We start from the raw sequence: 21,438 nt of genomic DNA, 5'->3' as shown, positions 1-21,438 counted from the left end.
GTTCCTGGGGAGATGACGTTGCGGGCTGGTCACAAGTCCAACCCTTGCGCTCAGGGCGGTATAGCCCCTGTGCCATTGGGAACCCTCGGCCGTGTCATCCCTTGGGCCGACCAATCCAGTTGGTCAGGGGGCGTGGCTTGGGCTATTTAAACTGCCCGTGGTTGAGGACTCGCCCCTTTTCTGCTTCCTGCTTGCTCAGTTCTCCCTCCCTCCCTCAAGGTTAGGCTCTTTATCTCTTCACCTTGCTATGGACCTCGTCTGCTGGTTGCCTGTTGAAGGGGCCTGGTAGGATTCTTTTTCACTTGGCAAACTGGCACCAGCCATTTGGTTTTTCGCCTGCCTCGTAGCAAATCGTCACAAATTTGTAAGGTTAGGCAGTTAGGCATTGGAGTATTCGGCTGGAGGTGAGGGGAGGTAGTGGCCATCACCTACCCTTCCTAATTCAAGGGTATTCCGTTAAAGGAATCCAAGGGGCGTGGTCTCTGTCTGAAGCCCAGATGGGGGCTAGGGCCATGGCACGACCCCTAGGGGTGACCCTGGGGGAATTCCTAGTTGATGTGCATCAGTAGGGCTCCCCCTATTGGTGGTTAACCCTTCTGAGACTTCCTGCAGATGGGCAGGAGTCAGATAAGAGTCGGTTCATTTCCAATGCCTAAGCCAGGCATAGGCAAACTCGGCCCTCCATATGTTTTGGGACTACAACTCCCATCACCCCTAGCTAACAGGACCAGTGGGTCAGGGATGATGGGAGGTGTGGTCCCAAAACATCTGGAGGGCCGAGTTTGCCTATGCCTGGCCTAAGCCAATACCACCCACATTCTGTAATCAATAAAGTTGTGGCCTTTTTAGCCCATCAACCTAAAATACTGGTTTCATGTGTCTTTGTTCCAACATCTCGGGAGGGCTTGGGACCTTGCATGCAATGGGACTTCCCCTTCTTCTCCTCCTGTCAGCCCCCAACTCTTTGGATCCCCTAATTTTTTGGAACAGAATTTGAGGTTGCACAGGGGAGAGAAAAGGGTGTGGGATGCACACTAAGGAAAGCAAGGGTAAGTTCTGTGGCCTGAGCAAGAAATGTTCCATTCATTGGCAGCCTTGGCTACAATCAATTTGTTTGTTCAAATGGAAACATGGTCTAGAATAAGTTTTTAATAAAGCTAAGTAACAGTATGCTCTCTCATCTTCTCTCCCACCTCCACACTGAAATGACTTGGCTTTTTAAAGAGAAGCGTAGAAAGTTTGGAAAAAATTAAGTAGTCAATAAAATATTGTTTTAAGTTAACTGGAATAGACAGTAACAATTTAGTGTTTCTGAAGCCTTGTCAGCAAGCAAACATCGTTTTCAAACTTGGCATCTGCTTTGTCCTATGATGATATCCAGTTTATTTTGTTCCCCAAAGTAACAATATGGATAAAGCTTACCCTAAAAAGCAACTCAAAAACAAAGAAACACACACAACAGTCAAGGCAAGCATTAGCAGTGATTTACCATTATTATCCTGTTTGAAACTGTGCGTTTTAATGAAAAAGAATGACCTTTACGAATAATAGATTTGTATTATTGGAAAGAGCAGCTGTTAATAATTCTCTAACAGTATATGAGTTTGGTTAAATTAAAGCCAGGCATGCGTAAAAATTTATAGCAATTCTAAATGGTGTATAACCCAACACAGCTTTTGGCATAGATACCTCTCTCAACCATGAAAGCCTCCAGAAGGCCACAGAGAAAATTCCTCTCCATCCCCAGCCAAAACAGGAGAAGCTTTCAACTTAAGGGATGTGGAGGAGGAAGGGAAGCTAGCCAAAGAAGAAAAAGCCTGCGTGATATTATGATTTGACTCTCCATTAACCATGAAGCACCAAACCCACATTTTGAATAACTGCAATGCACAGAGCAGCTTAAAATATTGGTACACTGTGTGAATGTGATGGGGCGGGGAGGGTACCTTTTCAATCTACAGCAGATTCCAAAATGCTACGATACCTTGCCTCAAAAAGTTCCATAAATGAAGTTTCTCTTAGTGGACGGTACATGTTTTTGACATTATGTGTTAAAAGTTTCAAAGGGTGGGGGAAAGAAACCTATTGCTCAAATAGCATGCATTCAGCCCTTAAATTACATAAAGATGTTTAACAGACGTAAAAGCATTTCTGTTTTCTAGGCTCTCTCAAGAGGGTTGGCTGATATTTTGGTGGTTAGGCTGACAATCATGTCCAGTATTCTCTCCAGAATACTAAGGAGTCACTGCAAACGTATCAATACTTTGTTCCCTGGGCAGTCACAGGATTATGGCAATTGTATTCATAAAACTCTTCACTGGAAAGCAATTAATATATGCATGCCCTGTTTTATTTGTTTGTTTTCTGAAGGCAATAAAATTATTTATTGCTTCAGAATTTAAACTGATCACTGCACTACCGATCAAAACACTTTAAAAAAACCAAACAAGCAAGCCTCTTCTTAACGCACAATACAGACATCACCTTTAAAAAAAAATCCTCAAAAGATATTACCATTAATGGTTACTCAGTATATCTACAAGGCCTTAATTCAACTGCTAGCTAAGCTAATTAGAAGATTCATCTAATCGGATTTTTTAAAAGAGCGTCCTTTGGGAAAACAATAAGACTAGATGCCAAACTAAATGCTGATTACCAAAGTGGTAAATATTTTTTTCATGGCGGGAGGGAGGGGAAGGGAAGAAACCTCGAAGAAAACTGTTTGAATTTAGATTACAATAAATTACATTCAGTTGCATTATTTCCGATGGACTTGGCACTCTTACCTTGGTCTTCGGAGTAGCTGACATTTCGCAAATAGCTGGATATCCAAGGATTTCGAAACATGGTTGCAGAAAACAAAGGGACCAGGCAAAAGGAGAAAACTACAATAGCAGCTAATTCTCAGTCAGCCACAGCCCTAGGCCCGTCTTAGCAATATTGTGTAGAGATTTTTTCATAGCTCAGGACTGGAGCTGTCAGGCTATCGCGTCCCAGGGAGTACAGTAAATGCATAGCAATAGGCTGCAAAGTGGAGCAGCTCAAGGCAGTAATCAGATTACAAACAGAAATTAGGCACATGAATGCTAAAACAGATTGGACAAGGGTGACTGGGAGATTCACAATATTACCACTTGAAACCGTTAGCTGAATGACTATTTATATTCTAGCAATTAAATAGCCCACCTTTATTTTGACTAGGGAATAGAAATGAAAAATAAATAAATCCTCATTTGCCATAAAGGAAAGGCAAATATGATACCTGTAATCAGAATATGCTGCAGTGATAGTTTAAACAGAAAGCAGAGACAGCCAACCAGTTTGGTTTCTACAGAAGGATCAATGCTGGTAATCATATCCATTATGCTAAACACTTGTCCTACTACTGGCAGACTAATAGCAAAATATTGAAACTGCTGAGAATTCTGAACAGCATATGAGCAAAACAGTGTTTGGTTCACAGTTGAGGGGGAGGAAAGATGGGGAACTAAATTCTTGGGAACAGACATCAGTCTTAGAAGAACTTCAAAATTTAAAGACGCAAGGTGTTAAAAGTATGGTTGTAAAAATTGGTAGGACACAATTCACCTAATAGCAGCATTCATTTTTAATTTGATGAACTCCTTTCAAATGAGGAGACTTCAACGTTAAGTAGGGTTAAAATCATATCACACACACCCTTTCTTTTTTTTTTAACCAAACTAACCAAAAGGGATGGAAACATGGTTTCTCCAGTGAGGGGAGAGTAGATTATCCAGGTGTCTCATTTAAAGGAATAAGTTCTTATTCTAGTCTTCACAGACTCATGAAAAGTAACTGATGCCCTTTGCCCGCATATTCATTCCGCATGCACCCCAAACACACTCACTCCAGTTTGGTAGTTCAGGAGATGATCTCTCAAAACCTCCAGAATACTCCTTAAATTCAAGAGTTCTAAAGGGACTAGGCAGAACTGTTCAAAAGGGGAAACGGTGGCAGGAATGCCTTGATAGCACTTCCACTGTGAATAGCTTTTCACATCTAGCTTCCAAATGGACTTTGAACATGGGAAGTTTAAATAATGGTTTGGAGCTGAATGTTTTAACTATGGGTATTTTTTTTTTTAAATGATGCATATATGGAATTTGTGAACTTGTCCCTCTGGACTATATTTCCACAGTTCACATGTTCAAAGAATACAGTGGATATCCACAGAAAACAACATTCCAAAAGCCTTCCATCCCCTTAAAAGTTGCTCTGATGCTAACCTTATTTGACAAAAAACAGGAACACCTGATTCCGCATGCAAAAGGTCCTGTGTTCCATCCCTGGCAGATCCAGGTAGGCTTTGTCAAAGAGAGGAATTTGCAACCCTGGAAAACTGTTGCTGGTCAGTGCAGCTTCCTATGAATATGTTGTTTTTAAGCTGGCAGCCCTAGGAAAGCCATGTATTTATAATACAAGTCTAACTGTATTTTGATGTGTCCCAATAGCTCAAGAGAGGCATTAAAACTGCATATGAATTAAGCATGTTACTACCCAATAATCTTGTTTCCGGCAATATGTCCCACTGAATGGTCACAGGAAGGTTCTGCAATGGCTGGCCTTTGCCCAGTGCTGATATCAACATAAGGTACTATTCTTTAGAGTGATTTGCTGAGAGTGAAATACACAAGAGGGATATTAAAGGGAAGGGGGCAAAGAGATCATTTTAAGCTTCCTAGCTCATCATGTGCTTAAGACTCAAATCCACTCCCTTCTCAAGTGTCAGGATTAAGTAGCTGAAATGAAGATTTTCCTGCGATTTTTTGCAAAGAAGCACAACACTAGGATATTCCAACATACAGCCATCTAGTGATTATCTCATGCAACTAAAAGATCTCTTGGAAGTTATTGATATTTTGTCTAACATCAAAAGGTGGCTGAGGTCTATTATGCCACACAACCATATTTTTTAATGAAATGGCAAGAGTAGAGACTTATTTCACACACACAAATTTTTCCGTCTCAGGGTAGGGGGCTGGGAAATGCTCTTGCCTGGAGAGCCACTACCCATCAGAGAAGATAATGCTGAGCTAGATGGTTGTTTCCTATCTTCCTGGAAGGCTACACTGAAAAAGTGGCAGCAATTCTCATTCTCTCTCCCTCTCCTGCCACTGTGTGCAGAAATGCTATTCTGGGTAATGGTGGGGGCAGCCTTGGTGAACACACACTGCACTGTCAAGAAACCATATTGCTTTTCTGCCCTCCTTAAGTAGCTTACTTTGTTCAGTTCCACTTGGAGGCTATAAAGTCTTATTATCAAGTCAGAATCTAAGGTACTAGTCCTTGATTTGTGAGGATTTCTTAGAGGTATCACCAAGTCTTGGATGACCAAAGCACACCAGAGGCCCAACAAACCAATTGTGGCACTTCCTTCCTCTGGAAGGGTACCTAAAAACCCACTTGGTTTTGCTTTGCTTTTAGCAGATATTTTATGTATTTAATTGTTAGCTGACCAAGCTTTTAGACGATGGGGGCAGGCTTCCAAATATTGCAAGGACTTTCCAAACAGCATAAATGTGAATAATACTTATTTTTATTTTTTAAAAATGTATTCATACAAGTTCCAACCAGCCCCTTGGATGTGAAAGTCAACTCAAGGTCTCTGAACAGCAGCCAATTCCACCAGGGAACACAAGCCTTAATATGGTACAGACAGTGGTGTGGGTTCCTCTCCTCACACAGGTCTGTGAGGTCAAAAATTCAGCAGGGAACAAAGCATCTTTACACAATGACACATGAGCATGAATGCAGATGAAGTTTGACAGATCTAATGCGCCACAAAACATCCACGTTAAGACTTTCCTCCCAAGAGGACTCTCAGCCTTCAACAGGGCTCTAAGAAAATGCAACTAATATCGTAGATTTAACTTGATGAGAGGAAGGGCAATGGGACTATGAGAACGAAAGTAAGCAGAGACAACAGACAGAGTCCTATGTGCAAGTGACCCAGAAATTTCAGCTATATATGCATCCCCTCCCAAAGGGTGTTGCAGAGCTGGAAAAGGTCAAGACAAAGGAAACCAAAATGATCAAGTAGAAACTTGCTGATGAAGAAAGGTTGCAGCATTTTCTCATTTAGAGTAAAAGCAGATCAGAGAAGTACAAATTTATGCATGGAGTGGAGGAAGTGGATAGAGAAAAGTTCTCTCTCTCTTTCTATCGTAACACTAGAACAATAAAATGGATGTTGGGCAATTCAGGACAGAAATAATAATAATAATAATAATAATAATAATAATAATAATTTATTTATTTATACCCCGCCCATCTGGCTGGGCTTCCCCAGCCACTCTGAGCGGCTTCCAACAAAATATTAAAATACAGTAATGCACCAACATTAAAAGCTTCCCTAAACAGGGCCTCGTCACACAGCACATAGTTAAACTATGGAACCTGCCCTATAAGTAGTAGCAACTGCCACCAGCATGGATGGTTTTAGAACAGGAGTTCATAAAGCGTAAAGCTGTCAGTGGCTACAAGCCACAACAACTATGTTCTTCCCCCACCATCAGAGGCAGTAGACCTCTGAAGACCAGTTGCTGGGAATCACAAGTGAGCAGAGAACTGTAGTGCTAAGGTCCTGCTCTTGGGCTTCCCACTGTGAGAACTGGATGCTGGAGCAGATAGGTCATTGGCCTCATTCAGCAGGGCTCTTCTTAAGCTCCTATATCTGTCATCAGTGGGTGAAGAGGAAAGTAAGCAAGCTCGATTAAAGGAAAGTAAGGCAAGTATGGTCTTGCCCATTTGATGCAAAAGGAGTAGATCAATATAATTATTGCTAAACATTCCAAAAATAAGATCAATGACAAACTAAAAACACTCAGCAGTGGTGTTCATATCGAGGTAGGCTTGTCTAAACAAAGATGTTTTTAGCAGGTGCAAAAAAGAATACTGTGAAATGCACCTGCCTGCTGTCAGCAGGTACAGAGCAGGGGCTAGGCTGGTGCAGATCAGCCCCATCCCTGCTGAGTCTTCTGTAAGTCTGCTCCCCAAATCTGTGCCGTAGGCCCATGTCCCAAGTCCTTTAAGTACGTAGCAATGACATACTGCCATACAAACCCCATACAGTTTCGGGTGCCAGGTTGCAACTCAGAATGGGCTGCATATTTTCCAGCAACGACTATACACTGAGTGGTGGTGGGTCATGCTTTAATCCGATACACGTAATTACTGGGGAGGTGAAGGTGATACACTGACTTGTAAACATAAAACATGGGTGGATCTCAGAGAGCTTCCTGCTGCTCTTCCCCCTCCCAAGAAGATTTGCAAGTGTTACTCTGTTCTCTTAGTGGATGTTATTTATATGAGCTTCCAACCGGGTATAAAATTTCCTGACATGAGATCATCCCTCTAGCGAGGAAAATGTTTAATCCATTTCACTTTCCTTCAGTCACATCTATTGTTATACAATGATGCAAGACGGTGTTGCAGAGTATGGAAAGTTTGGACACATCCCTGTAGAAGCAGAATTTTGTACTGCACTGCAGAAACAGTTTCAAAGAGGTCATAGGTGAAAGTATTTGTCCAAGAACAGAAACATGTAGCACGTTTACAGAACAATTGCAAATTGTTGATGCCAGATGTGTTGAAAGCACACAGCCTCTCTACTTTGACTTATACATATGCATCTTACTTTGGGGAAAAACCCCCCGATACTCATTCCCCAAATCCTTGTCAGTCTTCAGCAGTTTATTTACTTCCAAGGAGCATTCTTCTCTGCCAAACAAAAACAAATTGCCCTCCATCCAGTTCCAAACACAAGCCCCCAGGGTAGAGGGGCAGAAATTCATCCCGTAAATATGTGTGCATGAGAGAGACTCCCAAATCTTTCATCTCCAAAATAAAGCCATATTTTGCTGAGTGTTAAGTCACTTCTAAGACTGCAGCTCCTTTTAAAGGGAGAGACAAAGGCAGTACAAGACCTGGCAAAGGTAATTCAACTAAGACATTCTGGACATTTTTAGGAGGGGTCTTTTAGATAAGAAAACATCCTGATTACAACTACTCTGGTCATTACACAACATGGAACAACCAACCATGGTGTTGATGTAACATGATCGCTGGCAGTATGACTGGAAAATAATGAATGCATTTCCTCTAGTTGAGTCAACAAGAGTGAATTGAAGATATGGGGTTGGCTTGGATACTCCCCCCCCCCGTCAAAGCGCCACATCCTGTGCACAAGCACTGCTATTATGTACTATGCAAGCAATCTACTGGCTTTTTGTGGTTGTTGTTGTTGCCTATAAACAGAGCATAAAGGACACACAGCTCCTCTATGCTTCAGATCTGATTTTGGTTTTGTGTCATTTATTTTCTGAGTATTGATATCCTAATATTCTATCCAAAGACCATTCCAGATCCATTATGAAAATGTAAAAAAAAAAAATATATGGTGCTAAACTCTGTACCAATCAGTCCACAAAACATTGTGGCTAGTCTACTTTACATGCTCAAATCATTTTTAGGGCTAGCTTTTCTTAAAACCAAGAGCAAAAACTGCTGTATGGGCAGTCACCCACATTTTTTAGGTTAATACCAATGGACACTGCTTCACAAATGCAAGGAAATGCATCCAGTTAGAATGAACTGATTGCACTAATTGACACCACCCACCATCTGACTCAGGGTTTGAATGATGCACTTCAGTGGTCTTGAACTGTTGCACAAATGCAACTCTTTCAATGTGCTTTACACCTGATCCTATCTGCTTTATCAAACCAAGTTATCAGGTCATTAGTCAATGTTAGCCACACAAAAGCCTGCTTTCCATTGCCATCCTCCCCGAAATTCCCCTGAAGTCTGTGGCAAACTAAAGGGGGAAAAGACGAATATGAAGAAATGTATTATTTGCAATAGTTTCGTTCTTTCTTATAAATATGTCAATACAACCAAGAATTAACAAAAACCAACAATGGAAAAATGCATACACTGATAGCAATATTACTATACAGCATTGTATAGTATTGACCTTGTTGTTCTAGATACAATGGAAGAAGAGCAATATATTTCTAATTTATGAGCCATTACGATGGATCTGTTAACCCCATGTTCTGGTGCCTGCAAAATGAATTTCCACACTTAATGAAAATGCAAGTGAAGAGTGATTTCAGTCCAGTGAATGTCTATTGGGCCACATCTACTGGGAGGTTGGGCTGTGTATCTCTCTCTCTCTCCCTCTCCCTCTCCCCCAGGCGGATGCTCAGTTTGCCATCCAGCAAATTCTGTCCCCAGACTCCATTTCCAGCTACTTACCTAATAAGGCAATGTGCAAGTTGACTGGCTGGCTTATAGGTCATGTAGTGTTTACCTTTCAAGCAACTGACAGCCTACCTTTTGGCAGACAGAGGGTGCTCAGCTATCCTCTCCCAATTGCTGCAGAAAGTTTTCTATCCAGTCATAGGAAATCTTTAGATCAACAACATACGGTGGGGGTGAGGGAAGAAAAGGATGCACTGTCAAAAAATATCATGGAGCAATATGAACTGGGCAAGACGATGGATCACATTTGTAAACACCGGATCACATTGTATGTCATATTAAAAGATACAATAAAATGCCTTCCTACATGTCAAAGTATTTCAAGTTTTAAAAACTTGATTAAAAGTGAATTAGATGGTGCATCTATGGACTTTATAAAGTAAATTCTTAGTTCAAAGTGCATGAGATAAAAGGCAATCAGAAGCAACAATTACATAGAATAGCCGTGTTAAATCTTTTCTAAAGATTTTATTTCCTTACATTTATATCCTGCCTGTCTTCCACCATGGAGCCCACAGTGGCATGTATGTGGCTGCCAGGTGGTCTCCCATCTGGTAGATCAGCCCCTGTTTAACTTCAACAAGGTGGTGGCCTCATGTGGTTTCAGACCATTCCAGTTTTCCCATTTCTGGGGACCTATTCTACATTTCTAATTTCTGTTTAAAGCAGCTCACAGGATACAGGTAGGGAACATGCAAACCACATTCAAAGATGTATGAACATTCTGCAGTCACCAGAAACCCACCAGTAGGACTACTAGACTTTTTGCAGTCCAAGATGGCAAGAGGGGCTTTGTCCCACATGAGGCAGAGTTGACTGATATCCGTGTATGCCTGGCTCTACTACTTTACTTAGTCAGCAGGGAAGACTGTCCTTTCAGGGCAAACATCATACAATAGTATTACAGCAAGCCCCACACTGAAGTACAATGCTACTGAATTAAGAACTTAACAATATGGATTAGTGTCACTCTGCCATTTTAATGGTTTAGATTCTCTGTGGCTCCAGATTCAGTCCTCAGGTCACCCAGAATCTGACTGCTCCCAAAGTCATTTTAAATTTGCTAGCTGCTGTCATCCCCGGGATTACTAATGAAGCATCTATGCAAGATCAGCAGTGAGAACACTCATTATATTTAGGATAGAGTAATGGCAAAAACAGTTCACCCTCCTCTGCCAGACTTGTGACTGAGGTAGCTTACTATATTGGTCAGGAGCCTGTCCAAGCTCTCGTTGTTAAGAAACAGGCCCACACTTCTTCTTCACCCACCTTCCCCATAATCAGCTTCTCTCCTTTCCTTTAGGGAGCAACTGATCCCCCTCGTGCTGTTGCTACCATGTTTCAGTAGTCCTCAGCATGTCATTTTGTTCTTAATTAAGGTACTAATAGGTATGGGGTAGGAAACACACCTTGGCAAGTCACAGGATGATAAACTCTGTCACTTCTACAGGAGATCCAGCAAAGCTGTTGATTCATATGCCCACAAAATATTCCTAACAGACCTGGCATGTCATCTGATGGCCAGGAGAAGCTTTGCCTGGGCCAGCAAGAACCTCATGAACTCTTCTTACCTCTCCTGAAGAGGCTAGGCAGCAGCTCAAGAAAAGCAACACAAGAGCAGCAGAATCACATGGACCAGCTCTTGCTAAACTGTACCACTTCAGAAGGCATGTGGCCAGAACATGTTTACATGCTCATCTTCCATGTACCATATAGTCAGTGCGTAGGGGAAGATGCAGGCTAACTTCGTTGCACTTTGGTCCCATTGAAGTCAATGTGAATAGGCTAGCCATGAGATCAGCCCCAATGATTTCAATAAGGGGGGAAAGAGAGTAGGGCAAAAAATGCCATCCCGCAATCGTAGCCATCAGGTTTACCATTTGACTTTTCATTGGTAGCAAGTTTTAAATTAGACTATAAATTAGTCTTGTTTGGGCTTAAGCTTTAAAGTAAGATAATGCCCCTTTTGTAGAGATTTAAAAATGCAGTCAGCAAACTGCAACAGATGCTGCATAATATAACGTGACTGCATGTGCTTTGCTTCTAATGAAGTCCATGCTCATCCCATCACTGTAAGGGCTGGGTGGCTTATGAATAGAATGTGCTGTTGAGAAAAGGGTCTGCAAACCTCCCTCTTATCATTGACTCTCAACATTATTCCAAGAGTTCAGTGCAGATATTTCAAACCTCCTAAGCAGGGTTAAGAATGTCCAATCCACTAGCAATTACATGAGCTGTTGGATTCTGCTTAATCGTGTGCTCTTGACTGGTAGCAACTCTCCAGAATGACAGGCAAAGGTCCTTTTCATTTCCACTAACACAGTATCTTTTAAGTTTAACTTAGTAGGTCAGAGGCTGAATGTGGAACCTCATAAATGCAATTCCTTGCATTGAAAGGGAGGGCCTTCTCCATCACCCTCAGCCCTCTGACTCTCCCTGGTGTCTCAAATGGGACTAAAATGCAACATTTTAAATAGCAAGCTTCTAAGAGCAAAGGTCCATCTTTCATTTTTGGTGTTAATAGAAGCAACCTAACAACCGCATTTAATTGTATTTTTTTACACTAGTCTTTAGGAGTCTGGTTCTTGAGCAGGACATATGGTCATGGGAAAAAGAAAGCACACCCTCTTTGAATTCTGTGGTTTTACATAATAACAATCTGTTCCTTAGTAGGTCTTAAAATTAGGTAAATACAACCTCAGATGAATAACAACACGTCATATTATACTGCGCCATGATTTATTTAACAAAAATAAAGGCAAAAAGGAGAAGTCATGTGTGAAAAGCTAAGTACACCCTTATGCTTCCATAGAAATTAAGAGGCTAAGTAGCAGATAGGTGCTGCTAATCAATTGCTTAATTGATCATCAGCAATTGTGCCCACCTCTATAAAAGTGAAGTTTTAGCAGTTTCCTGGTCTGGGGCATTCAGGTGTTTTTTTAATAAAAAACAAGGATGCAAATGGAAAAAAGAAATCAAATATTCACAAACATATTAACCAGAAGGTTGGTGGTTTGATCCCACCCAGAGATGGCTGTGGGTAGGATTCTTGCACTGCAGAATAAACCTCAGGGCCCCTTCCAGCTATACAGTTCTATGATTCTATGTATAAATATCACACACAACTGTGAAATACAGACAGAATGGGGAAATGGGCATCCATTCATCCTCAACCTGGTTTAAGGCATATTTATTCAAATCTGTGTCCCCTTGTACAAGCCTATGTCCCCACATATATAGCCAATCTCCAAGGGCCGTCCTTTACAGTGGTACCTCGCAAGACGAATGCCTCGCAAGACAAAAAACTCGCTAGACGAAAGGTTTTTCCATTTTCGATTTGCCTCGCAAGACAAATTTCACCTATGGGCTTGTTTCGCAAGAAGAAAACGTCTCGCGACTTTGTTTCCTTTCTCTAAAAACAAAGACATGTTTTGTTTATAAAGTTAATTTATTTTCCCTTCAATTTTTGAACTGCTCTTTACAGTATGCGTGACTTTAAAGAGCAGTTAATAAACTGTTGTTGTACCAAATTTGGCTTTGTTTGGACTTTTTTTGACCATAGGAACGCATTAATTGATTTTCAATGCATTCCTATGAGATTTCGTGATTCGCAAGACGAAAAATTCGTTAGACGACAAAACTTGCGGAACGTATTAATTTCGTCTTGCGGGGCACCACTGTACTTGACTCTACAATGCTTAATTGGGCTTTGTACAATATATTTGGCTTGAACAAAGAAACAAGCTCTTCCCATTTGCTGAAGTAATTTGAAACAGACTTTCCTGTTGTGTAAATGTAAAAATTCACACAACAAGACAGTTTGAGGCAATTAATTTAGGAATATAGATCAAAAGGAGATTTGTAAGCCTAAAATGCCTTCACAACATTACAAGGCCAAACAAACAAACCCCAGCAAAAAAGTGTTTGGTAGCAGAGACTTGTTGTTCCCATTCCTAGTCGCATCCTTGCTTTTCAAACATGTTGGTCTTTGGAATATCTTTTTGGGCCAAAAACAACAGGACTCTGAGCACAGTACATGACACACAGCCACGAAAACTCATTCATGTCAAGAGTCTACGCTGGCATAGTGCAATCAACTAGCAGCCAGGCATATCCTAGGAAGAGGAACAAAGAAAACAAGGTTGAACAAACATAGATTTTAGAGAAAAAGGGAGGGGTAAGGAACCATAGAAGGTTTTTGTTTGTGTTCAGTGATACCAAGGAGGTTTCTCAAGGGTGGCTGTATAAATTCATAATAAATTATCAGGGGATGAACCACAATTCAGTAACAGAACCCATATTTTGCATGAAGAAGAATCCCAGTTCAATCCCTGGCTTCCCTGTCTAAAAAGATTGGGTAGTAGATGATGGGAGCAGACTCCTACCCAAGGACCTCTGACAGCCAGGGCAAGCCAGAGTAGATCATGCTGGGCTACATGGGGAAATGCCCTGACCTACCCAAAGGCAGCTTCCTATGTTATTAAGAAAAAAGCCACTGCCTGGAAACCCATATGCAGGTAATAAATTTCAATGCATAATATAGAATAAAAAATAGCCGCAAAAATAGATCCAAAATTTGTCATAGCCTCCCCCCCCACAAACTAACAAACACCGAATTAACCAAATAAAGTCTAAGAGGAAATACACATTACACACTTTATTCAGGTGACCTAGGTGAGTTCTATTAATCACACATGACAATGACATCATTCCTAACCGCAGGATATTTTTTGAGTAACTCTTAAAACTGACTGACGTGTGCCTGAGTTGGGGAAAACCCCATTTAACGTTCTGGGCTCAAGTACCATCAGCAGCATGTGGATTATTATGGAGAACCTATTTCTTCTGCTCTTGAAAGTGACTTTCACGACTTTCACGTCTTATTGGACGGAGCTTGTGAAAGCTCGCGATGCAGCAACCTTGAAGTATGAAGTATGGTCTCTGTGTGGATTGGAGAATGCCTGGGAACTCCAGTTACATAGCCTTGAGTACCATGGAAGAAGGAGAGGGTGGAAATGAAACTCATGACACCCCCTTGGGGCATTTCTTCATTGCAGCTAAGCTCCTGTCCTGGGATACTGCACTCATTAATCCCTAGGTCATATTCTGAAAAGTCAACGGTCCATTACAATTAGGACTGTGCTCCAAAGAACCCAAAGAATTTCTGTGGAAAGGAAGCTTCTGCATTTTTTATATATATAATTAGATCCAGAAAAACTGAGGTGGATGATTGAAGAGGAATGATCTCACTCAAATAATTTTATTGGACAGATGCTTCCATTTCATTCTCATCTTTGGACAATAAAGCCATATTTAAGTGATTTACCATGTGTGCAAATAATCCCTTTTGGATTTGGCTTTTCTGCCAAGGCCTATTTCAATTAGTTGTAACTTATCAAGAGGAATGCAATAATAAACTCCATGGGACTCTTTGAGTAGGTGACATGCCAAGACTTTCATGTAGCATATGGCTGCCCCAACAGCCTAAAATCCTTATCCTTCCAGGGTCAGAAATGGAGAACTGACTGAGTCCCTAAGATCCCCAAGTTCACATGCTCTAACTTCACTGCAAAACAGGAGAGGGGGCGGTAAACGTATTCACAGCCCATTTATGTATTTCTTTTTGCTCCAGACAATTATTCAAAAAGAAACACAGCAGTCAAATTTAAGGGTCTCAATTTCTTATTTTTGCTTCCAAAGCTCCAATATTGCAGAAGCTTCTTATTCAGCAAGTTGCTCATTTAAGCAAGATATTTACCAAATTACCACGTACCAAATGACCTGATTTGTAAGCCAAAATTCAAGGGGGCAGATGCTCCTGCACACCAGCATCTTGCTTCTTCCCTCTCAAACTTTCCTTCTTGGAAGGCCTCCAAATTCCCCTGACTCTAAACTCCCCTGTGTTCAAATAGAAGTTTGGAGATCTGACACAAGTCTTTTTAAATAGGGTAATTGAGGGTGGGGAAACAGAGCTATTTTCACCCAAATCTTTGCCAAAATCCCTATGCCGCTTTTTAAACTCTAGAAAGTGTATATTTACTCATCTGAATGTTAGTCAGAAGTTTATAGTTTTAAATCCCTTGCTTTCTGAGCTCTCTTAATGTTCAATACAATTAGTTATGCTTGTAAACTTTTGAGAGAGAGAGAGGCTGTACTTGTTTACATATCAGAAAATGTCAACAGCAAAGCGTGCTTTTGCACAACTTCTGTTATAAACAGGAGGCAGCATTTTACCCACTTCAAAACCCATTAAAGAAATGAGTGACGGTGTTGCATCACAGTCATTTAAACCCCCCACCACAGTTGAATACATGAATCTGAATTATGCTAAGTCATCTCCTTGATCTACGTAGCCAGCTACGATCTACAACACCAACCAGCAGAAGTTCTCCAAAGTCTCAGGCTAATTGCTACACAATTTTTGAAGAGTAGGTGCAGAAATGTCTTAAGATATCTTATTATAGCCATCTGTACTAGTGTAGCTGACACTGTGGCCTTCACAGTTGTTTTCACACAAAACAAACAAGGCTGGTATCAGCTCTAGAGCGCAGATATTCTAGCAGGGCCTGCCTGCTGATGGCTGCACTGGGTCCCCTTCAAATAAATGTTCTGCCCCAGTACTCTGGCCAGCACCAGGCAGCTGGAACTAGCCACACTTTTCAATTTCTCACAATTCTAGGTCTCTGAAGTGGAATCACTGTCACATTCTGGGAAACAGAAAAGGTGGCTACATTCAGCTACCAGGTCACTTCTCCAGAGCCCATTAGCAGCTGAAGCGATCTATCAGAGGACACACTCCCCACCCCCCAAAAAAAAAAATCTTGGAGCAGCCCTGGGGTTGAGGGTGGGGGGTTAAAAATATTTTCAGGAAGCATGATTTATCCTGGCAGATACCCTTGTGGGACTAGGCATGCAGGCAGTGGGCATACAGGTAGCTTAATATAAAGGAGGTTGAATCTCTCCCAGGAACATAGCTGTCAAGTGTCCCTTATTTGAAGGGACAGTCCCTTATTCCAGCGCCATGTCCCGCTGCTGTCCCTTATTGATGGATGTCCCTTAAATGTCCCTTAAATGATGTCCCTTAAATTTCAAAGGAAGCAGCTCCTCTCCTTCCCTCCCTGGGCCAGGGAGGAGGGAAGCTCCAACTGTGTTGCTTGGCTGTGTTGCTCACCCAATAAGAAGTCTAAGAAAGACTGGGGGGTGGAGCTTGCATGCCTTGTGTGTGGCTAGTTAATGCAAGCTGAGGGGGGTTTTGAATGCTGGACGCCATTTTGTTGCATGTGCTGCTGCAAACTTTGCAGTGCAAAGCCAGGCCGGGCTGCCATCTTAAGTTGAGGCTGCATAGGCCTTGTGGTGCATGTGATTCAGATTCTATTCAGTTGAACCTCTGGTTACAAAGTTGATTGGATAGTGTTCTCGAAGCTAGCAGCATGAATTTGACCAGACTGCAGGAGGACAGGAAGACTGGAGTGCCTGGAACAGGTGAGGCTGCAGGTCCCTTATTTTGGCTGCTGGTCCCTTATTTTCAAGGCTGCTGGTCCCTTATTTTCAAATCTGTAAGTTGATAGTTATGCCCAGCAAGCTTCTAAGTGCAAAAAACAAAACAGCCTGAAAAAACCTGAAAAGACTGAAACAAACAAAACAAAAACTTGGTTACTCGAATCATGAGGAACTATGGCTTCTCTCTCACACATGCAACAGATGACGTAAATCTCACTTATACCACTTTAGGCTGCAGATGTAAACTCATATAACACACTGTGTGTGTACACACTGCACGTACACACACACCACAAAACACAGTGTCATATGAGCTTGCATCTGCAACCCAAAGAGGTTCAACTTAGATTTACGTCATTATCTCTTGAATGTGTGAGAACGAAGCTATAGTTCTTTGTGGTTTCAGCAGCAAAGTTTTTGTTTTGTCTGTCTGTTTCAGTCTTTTGAGGTTTCTCAGGCTAAACGACTAAACAACAGCAACAGGCTGTTTTATCTTTGCATTTAGGAGCTTCATGAGAGATATCTCCATTACTTAACGCTAGCCTGGCTACATACACACACACACACACCCTGCACATAGAAAGCTAACATGGGAAAGAGGCACTTAGAAAACTAGCCCGTCAAGGAAAAGTTTGTGAAAAGTAGCAATATACCATGCTCATGGGGTATCAAGTATTTGAATAAACCCCAACATTGAAATTTCCCTGCACATGCAAATCTAGCACATTGCTCAGTGCTCAGTATAACCTGTACCAAATTTAGGCAGCTTGGACAAATCCAAGATGAAAAATGAAAAATGAAAATGGGCCTACACATAGCTTTTTCATTCATTTCTTAAAACGAATGCACTCTGCTAATTTCAGTCAAAGATACAAAAGGCACAATGCATGTCAGCTTTCTTGCTTAGCAGCCAAGCCTTTCTTATCACTAGAGAAGCTCTAGAATGTGAACGTTCTCTTTAACATTTAGCACTTAAAATGCCATTTCAAAGAAAGCAATTTCAGTGTTACAGCAAGGCCACCTCAAGGACTACAAAAATGAGCTCTGCAACTATATATAGAAGACTACCTTTTGAAACCTTCAAAATTTCTTGGTTTTGTAATTTACATAAGAACCACCACCGAGCTTGCAACCGGAAAATCATCTCCATTCATCCCACAAATTGAGGACCTTTCCCTGCGCAACTCCTTACATTCCAGACGGTTAACGGAACTCTTTTTAGCTGTGCCTTTATTTGGAAACAAGTAAGAACCATCTGTGTGCCTAGCTGTTTTCATAAATGAGTACTGGCCACATGCAAGTGGGCAATGGCTTGGCAAAATGAATGAAATCTTCAGTTGGCGCCAAGAGCACAGCCATGTGCTTCTGCTTCCCATAATACACAAAACGGACATGTTTTGCTTTAAATATAAGCTCATTATCCTCCAAGGTTGTAGAAAAGAGAGCAGAGAAAAACAAGTCTCTGCACTTATCATAAAAACGGCTTGATCTGGGAAATATGGCGGCTTGCCCATTGCAATGTTCCAAGCGGCCAAGAAGAAGAAAAATAATCATCCAGTGGTCAGGCTGAATTAATTAAGTTTAATTAAGATACGGTTATTCAGCTGGCTGCCCTTGCTTACCCTCTGAAATCCCTCTCAATCAAGGAATTCTTTTTTCCACCAAGGCTTTTGGGGAGCACCCCTAGGGACCTTTCCAGACCACCCCTACCCCCATTTATGTGGCAGTTACTTTGTTGTTGTGTGGGATGCTCATGTCTCGCCTCCTCATGCTAGCATGGGACCAAAGTGCTTTGCACAATTCAGATAGATTTAAAGACAAAAATAACAGAAATACAATATGTTTTAAAACAATGTGAAAGCAACAGAAAATCAGCCTTAAGCCTTAGGGAACTCATTTCTTCATAAATACTTTTTATTCTTTGGAAAATAGGAAGCTGGCTTACTCTCAACACTGGCTGGCTGCAGCTCTCCCAGGCCTCTCCTAGCCCTTCCTGGAGATCTCAGGGATTGAACCTTCAGCACGCAAAGCACCAGCTCCATCACTGAGCTATGGTACTTCCTCTACATGTCTATGCCTGACGCTGGGGATATTTCTACAATCTCTTTGCAAAGTCAGGCTAAGCTACCCAAATGAAAGACAATGTGGAACAATTTGTCAGAGATGCAGTCCAGGAAAGGGAACAGGTAGTAAGATTGGTGCGGTGGGCAAATCAGAAAAGGCTTGCAGAGATAAGAAAGAAAATGGGAATAGGCAGAGGCAGCAAAGCAAGGAATGGAACTCATGAGAAGGGAGGCAAGGAATAAAACAGTTCCTTTCTGCAATTGTTTTGCAAATCTGGCCCCTGCCTTTTTAAATTCCAGATGGAAATCTAAATTGTAGAATTTAGGTGATCGGGTTCTGCGCATAAACAATTTCCTTAAAAAAACATAAAAAATTTGTGATCCCCACACACAATTTTGATGTCTCCCTTGATGTGAAGAGGAAGTTAGAAAAAGGCTATAGTCCAAAGAGGTTTAGCCAGGAACACAAAGCAACTCACCACTGAAAACCTTGGGGGCAAGAAGGAAGGTCTTTAGCAGTGGGTTGCAATTTGCCCCCCAGCAAGCACTTTCATGATGGTGTCTCTTCCATCTCCCCACTGATCTGCCCCATTTTACAAACAAACAAAGCAAAGAAGGCAAACCTATTGCAGACTTAATGTGGATATTGACTAGCATGCTTTTAGACTCTTGAATCCTGTGTACAAAAATAAATAAATGCACTATTAAAAGCACCAATTTTTAAATGGCATTTCATGCTTTATGCCTTGGTGGTCCTCTTACAAGCTAACATTTGACGAAGGCCAATCAAAACAAAATTTGTCTCAACAATGGATGTTTCAAGACTGTTCTTTATAACAGCAAATGCAGATGTCTGCACAGATGTTTTGTTCAACCAAATGCCATTCTGGCCAACTTTACTTCTGGGATGGTTTTCTTTGTGAGAGGTTCTCTGGGCAAGTTAGAGTACAGTACATACCCCACAAGTGTCCCAGAAAAAAAACAGGACAAGCCTTTTTTCCCACCAGAGCAATGTGGTCATTTTGGGCACTGTGATCTTGCATGATTTTGCGCCAAGACCTCACCCTGGAGAAAGCACATCTTTGGGGCTCCATGATTTTGCACAAGTCACACGACTTCCGTGGAAGCACAGCTGGGAAGACACAGAACCTAGTTTTGGGACTCAACATGTTGGAGGGTAAGAGAGTGTAAAATAAGCAGTAAATCATGTTTGGCTTGGGACTCTTCTCTGACAGACGATCTAACATCTGCTATGTGTCCTAGTCATGCAGAGACACTGGTCAGCTGCTCCCAGCTAGATTTTAAATGGATAACAATAGCAGAAACCATTATTTTGTAAGCGTGACAAATGCTGTATTTGCTTAATTAATCAGAGGGAAATTTGAATTTTTGTGTCCATGTCTCAGTGCCCTCTACACACAGCAGCTAAAACTTTAACTACTTGGAATGTTAAATCTAAACACAACCTTTGGATTTCAAGTCTAAAGAAACATTTTGGATTGCTTTAAAAATTTGTAGGGCTTACCTCTCCAAACCACAATGTCACTTTTTTCCTACTCTCTCGTTTAACTGCAGAGACTACTGAAGCAACTTAATCTGTGTTTATAATGTGTCTTAAATTACTCACTCTGAAGAAGAAAATGGGACAGTCAGTTGCTCAGATTCCTTCCAATCTCAGAGCCAATGACTGCTTCAGTTTGCTTCAAAAAGTAATTTACGCCACATGTAAAATAAGCTTTCTGAGTATCAGGCAGCATTCAGTTTTGTTCTCTTTTGAATCTCGAACAGAAGCCAACCTTTCCTTTCCCACTAACTGTTTTAATTCACTGCTTAAACTGGGAGATGCAACAAACTTCTATCAAACTTTGTTTTTCAAAGAGAAAAACGACTACCAGACTTTTAGAAGACATCTGAAGGCAGCCCTGTTTAGGGAAGTTTTTAATGTTTAATAGACTATTGCATTTTAATATTCTATTGGAAGTTGCCCAGAGTGGCTGGGGAAGCCCAGCCAGATGGGCGAGGTATAAGTAAATAAATAAATTATTATTATTATTATTATTATTATTATTATTATTAAAAAATTCAAGCTTGAGTTTCTTCTCAAATGAGAGACAATCACAACAACATTTCATACTGCCAAGAGTTGGTAGTGCAAATGATCAATCACAGTGCAAAATGTGACTTGCCAGACACAGATCCACCAGCCATGAGATGTGTGTGGCAATTCTCTCTCTTTTAGCATTCCAGGCAGGTGGCAAAACCCAGGATATTTACTGAGACCCTAGTACAATAGCCTGCTTTACATGGCTGGAGGACAGAGATCAACTGGGCTGGTGACAAGCAGAGCAGCCCTGCTCCAGCATTTATAAAAGGAAAGCTCCTCATGAACACTCCTATCAATATTATACGAAGAAAATGAAATGTTCCTTAACAGATCAGCTTTTTACTCCCCATATAAATCCTGCCCCCCAAAAAGGCTGCAAACAAGCTGAGCTAGCAGGGAGATAAATCAGATACACTTTTGCTAAAGGTAATAAAACACTGCAAAATTCTCAAGATTTATAAACTGGTGATCTTCCCATCTTGGTTG

General features: G+C 41.3%; 1 protein-coding gene across 15 annotated transcripts in view; it reads right to left on the bottom strand.

Annotated features, from left to right (window-relative positions):
* The window catches only part of SVIL (supervillin), a 145,567-nt gene that overhangs the window by 72,320 nt on the left and 51,809 nt on the right, over positions 1-21,438 (bottom strand). For 10 of the 15 annotated variants that reach the window (XM_082193700.1, XM_082193708.1, XM_082193712.1 and 7 more), the window contains exon 1: positions 19,328-19,520. The exons of 4 other annotated variants lie outside the window; for them this stretch is intronic. In XM_082193700.1, the coding sequence (XP_082049826.1) occupies positions 19,328-19,505 (178 nt within the window). In that variant the 5' untranslated portion in view covers positions 19,506-19,520. Of the gene's footprint in view, positions 1-9,357; positions 9,433-19,327; positions 19,521-21,438 lie in introns of those variants that run through there. One more of the 15 variants, XM_082193703.1, reaches the window with a different exon arrangement.

The sequence above is a fragment of the Podarcis vaucheri genome (genome assembly GCF_965113315.1).
Source record: "Podarcis vaucheri genome assembly, chromosome: 12".
In the NCBI taxonomy this organism is placed as follows: domain Eukaryota; kingdom Metazoa; phylum Chordata; class Lepidosauria; order Squamata; family Lacertidae; genus Podarcis; species Podarcis vaucheri.
The sequence above is the reverse complement of the archived record's forward strand: the minus strand, read 5'-3'. Positions and strand labels throughout refer to the sequence as shown.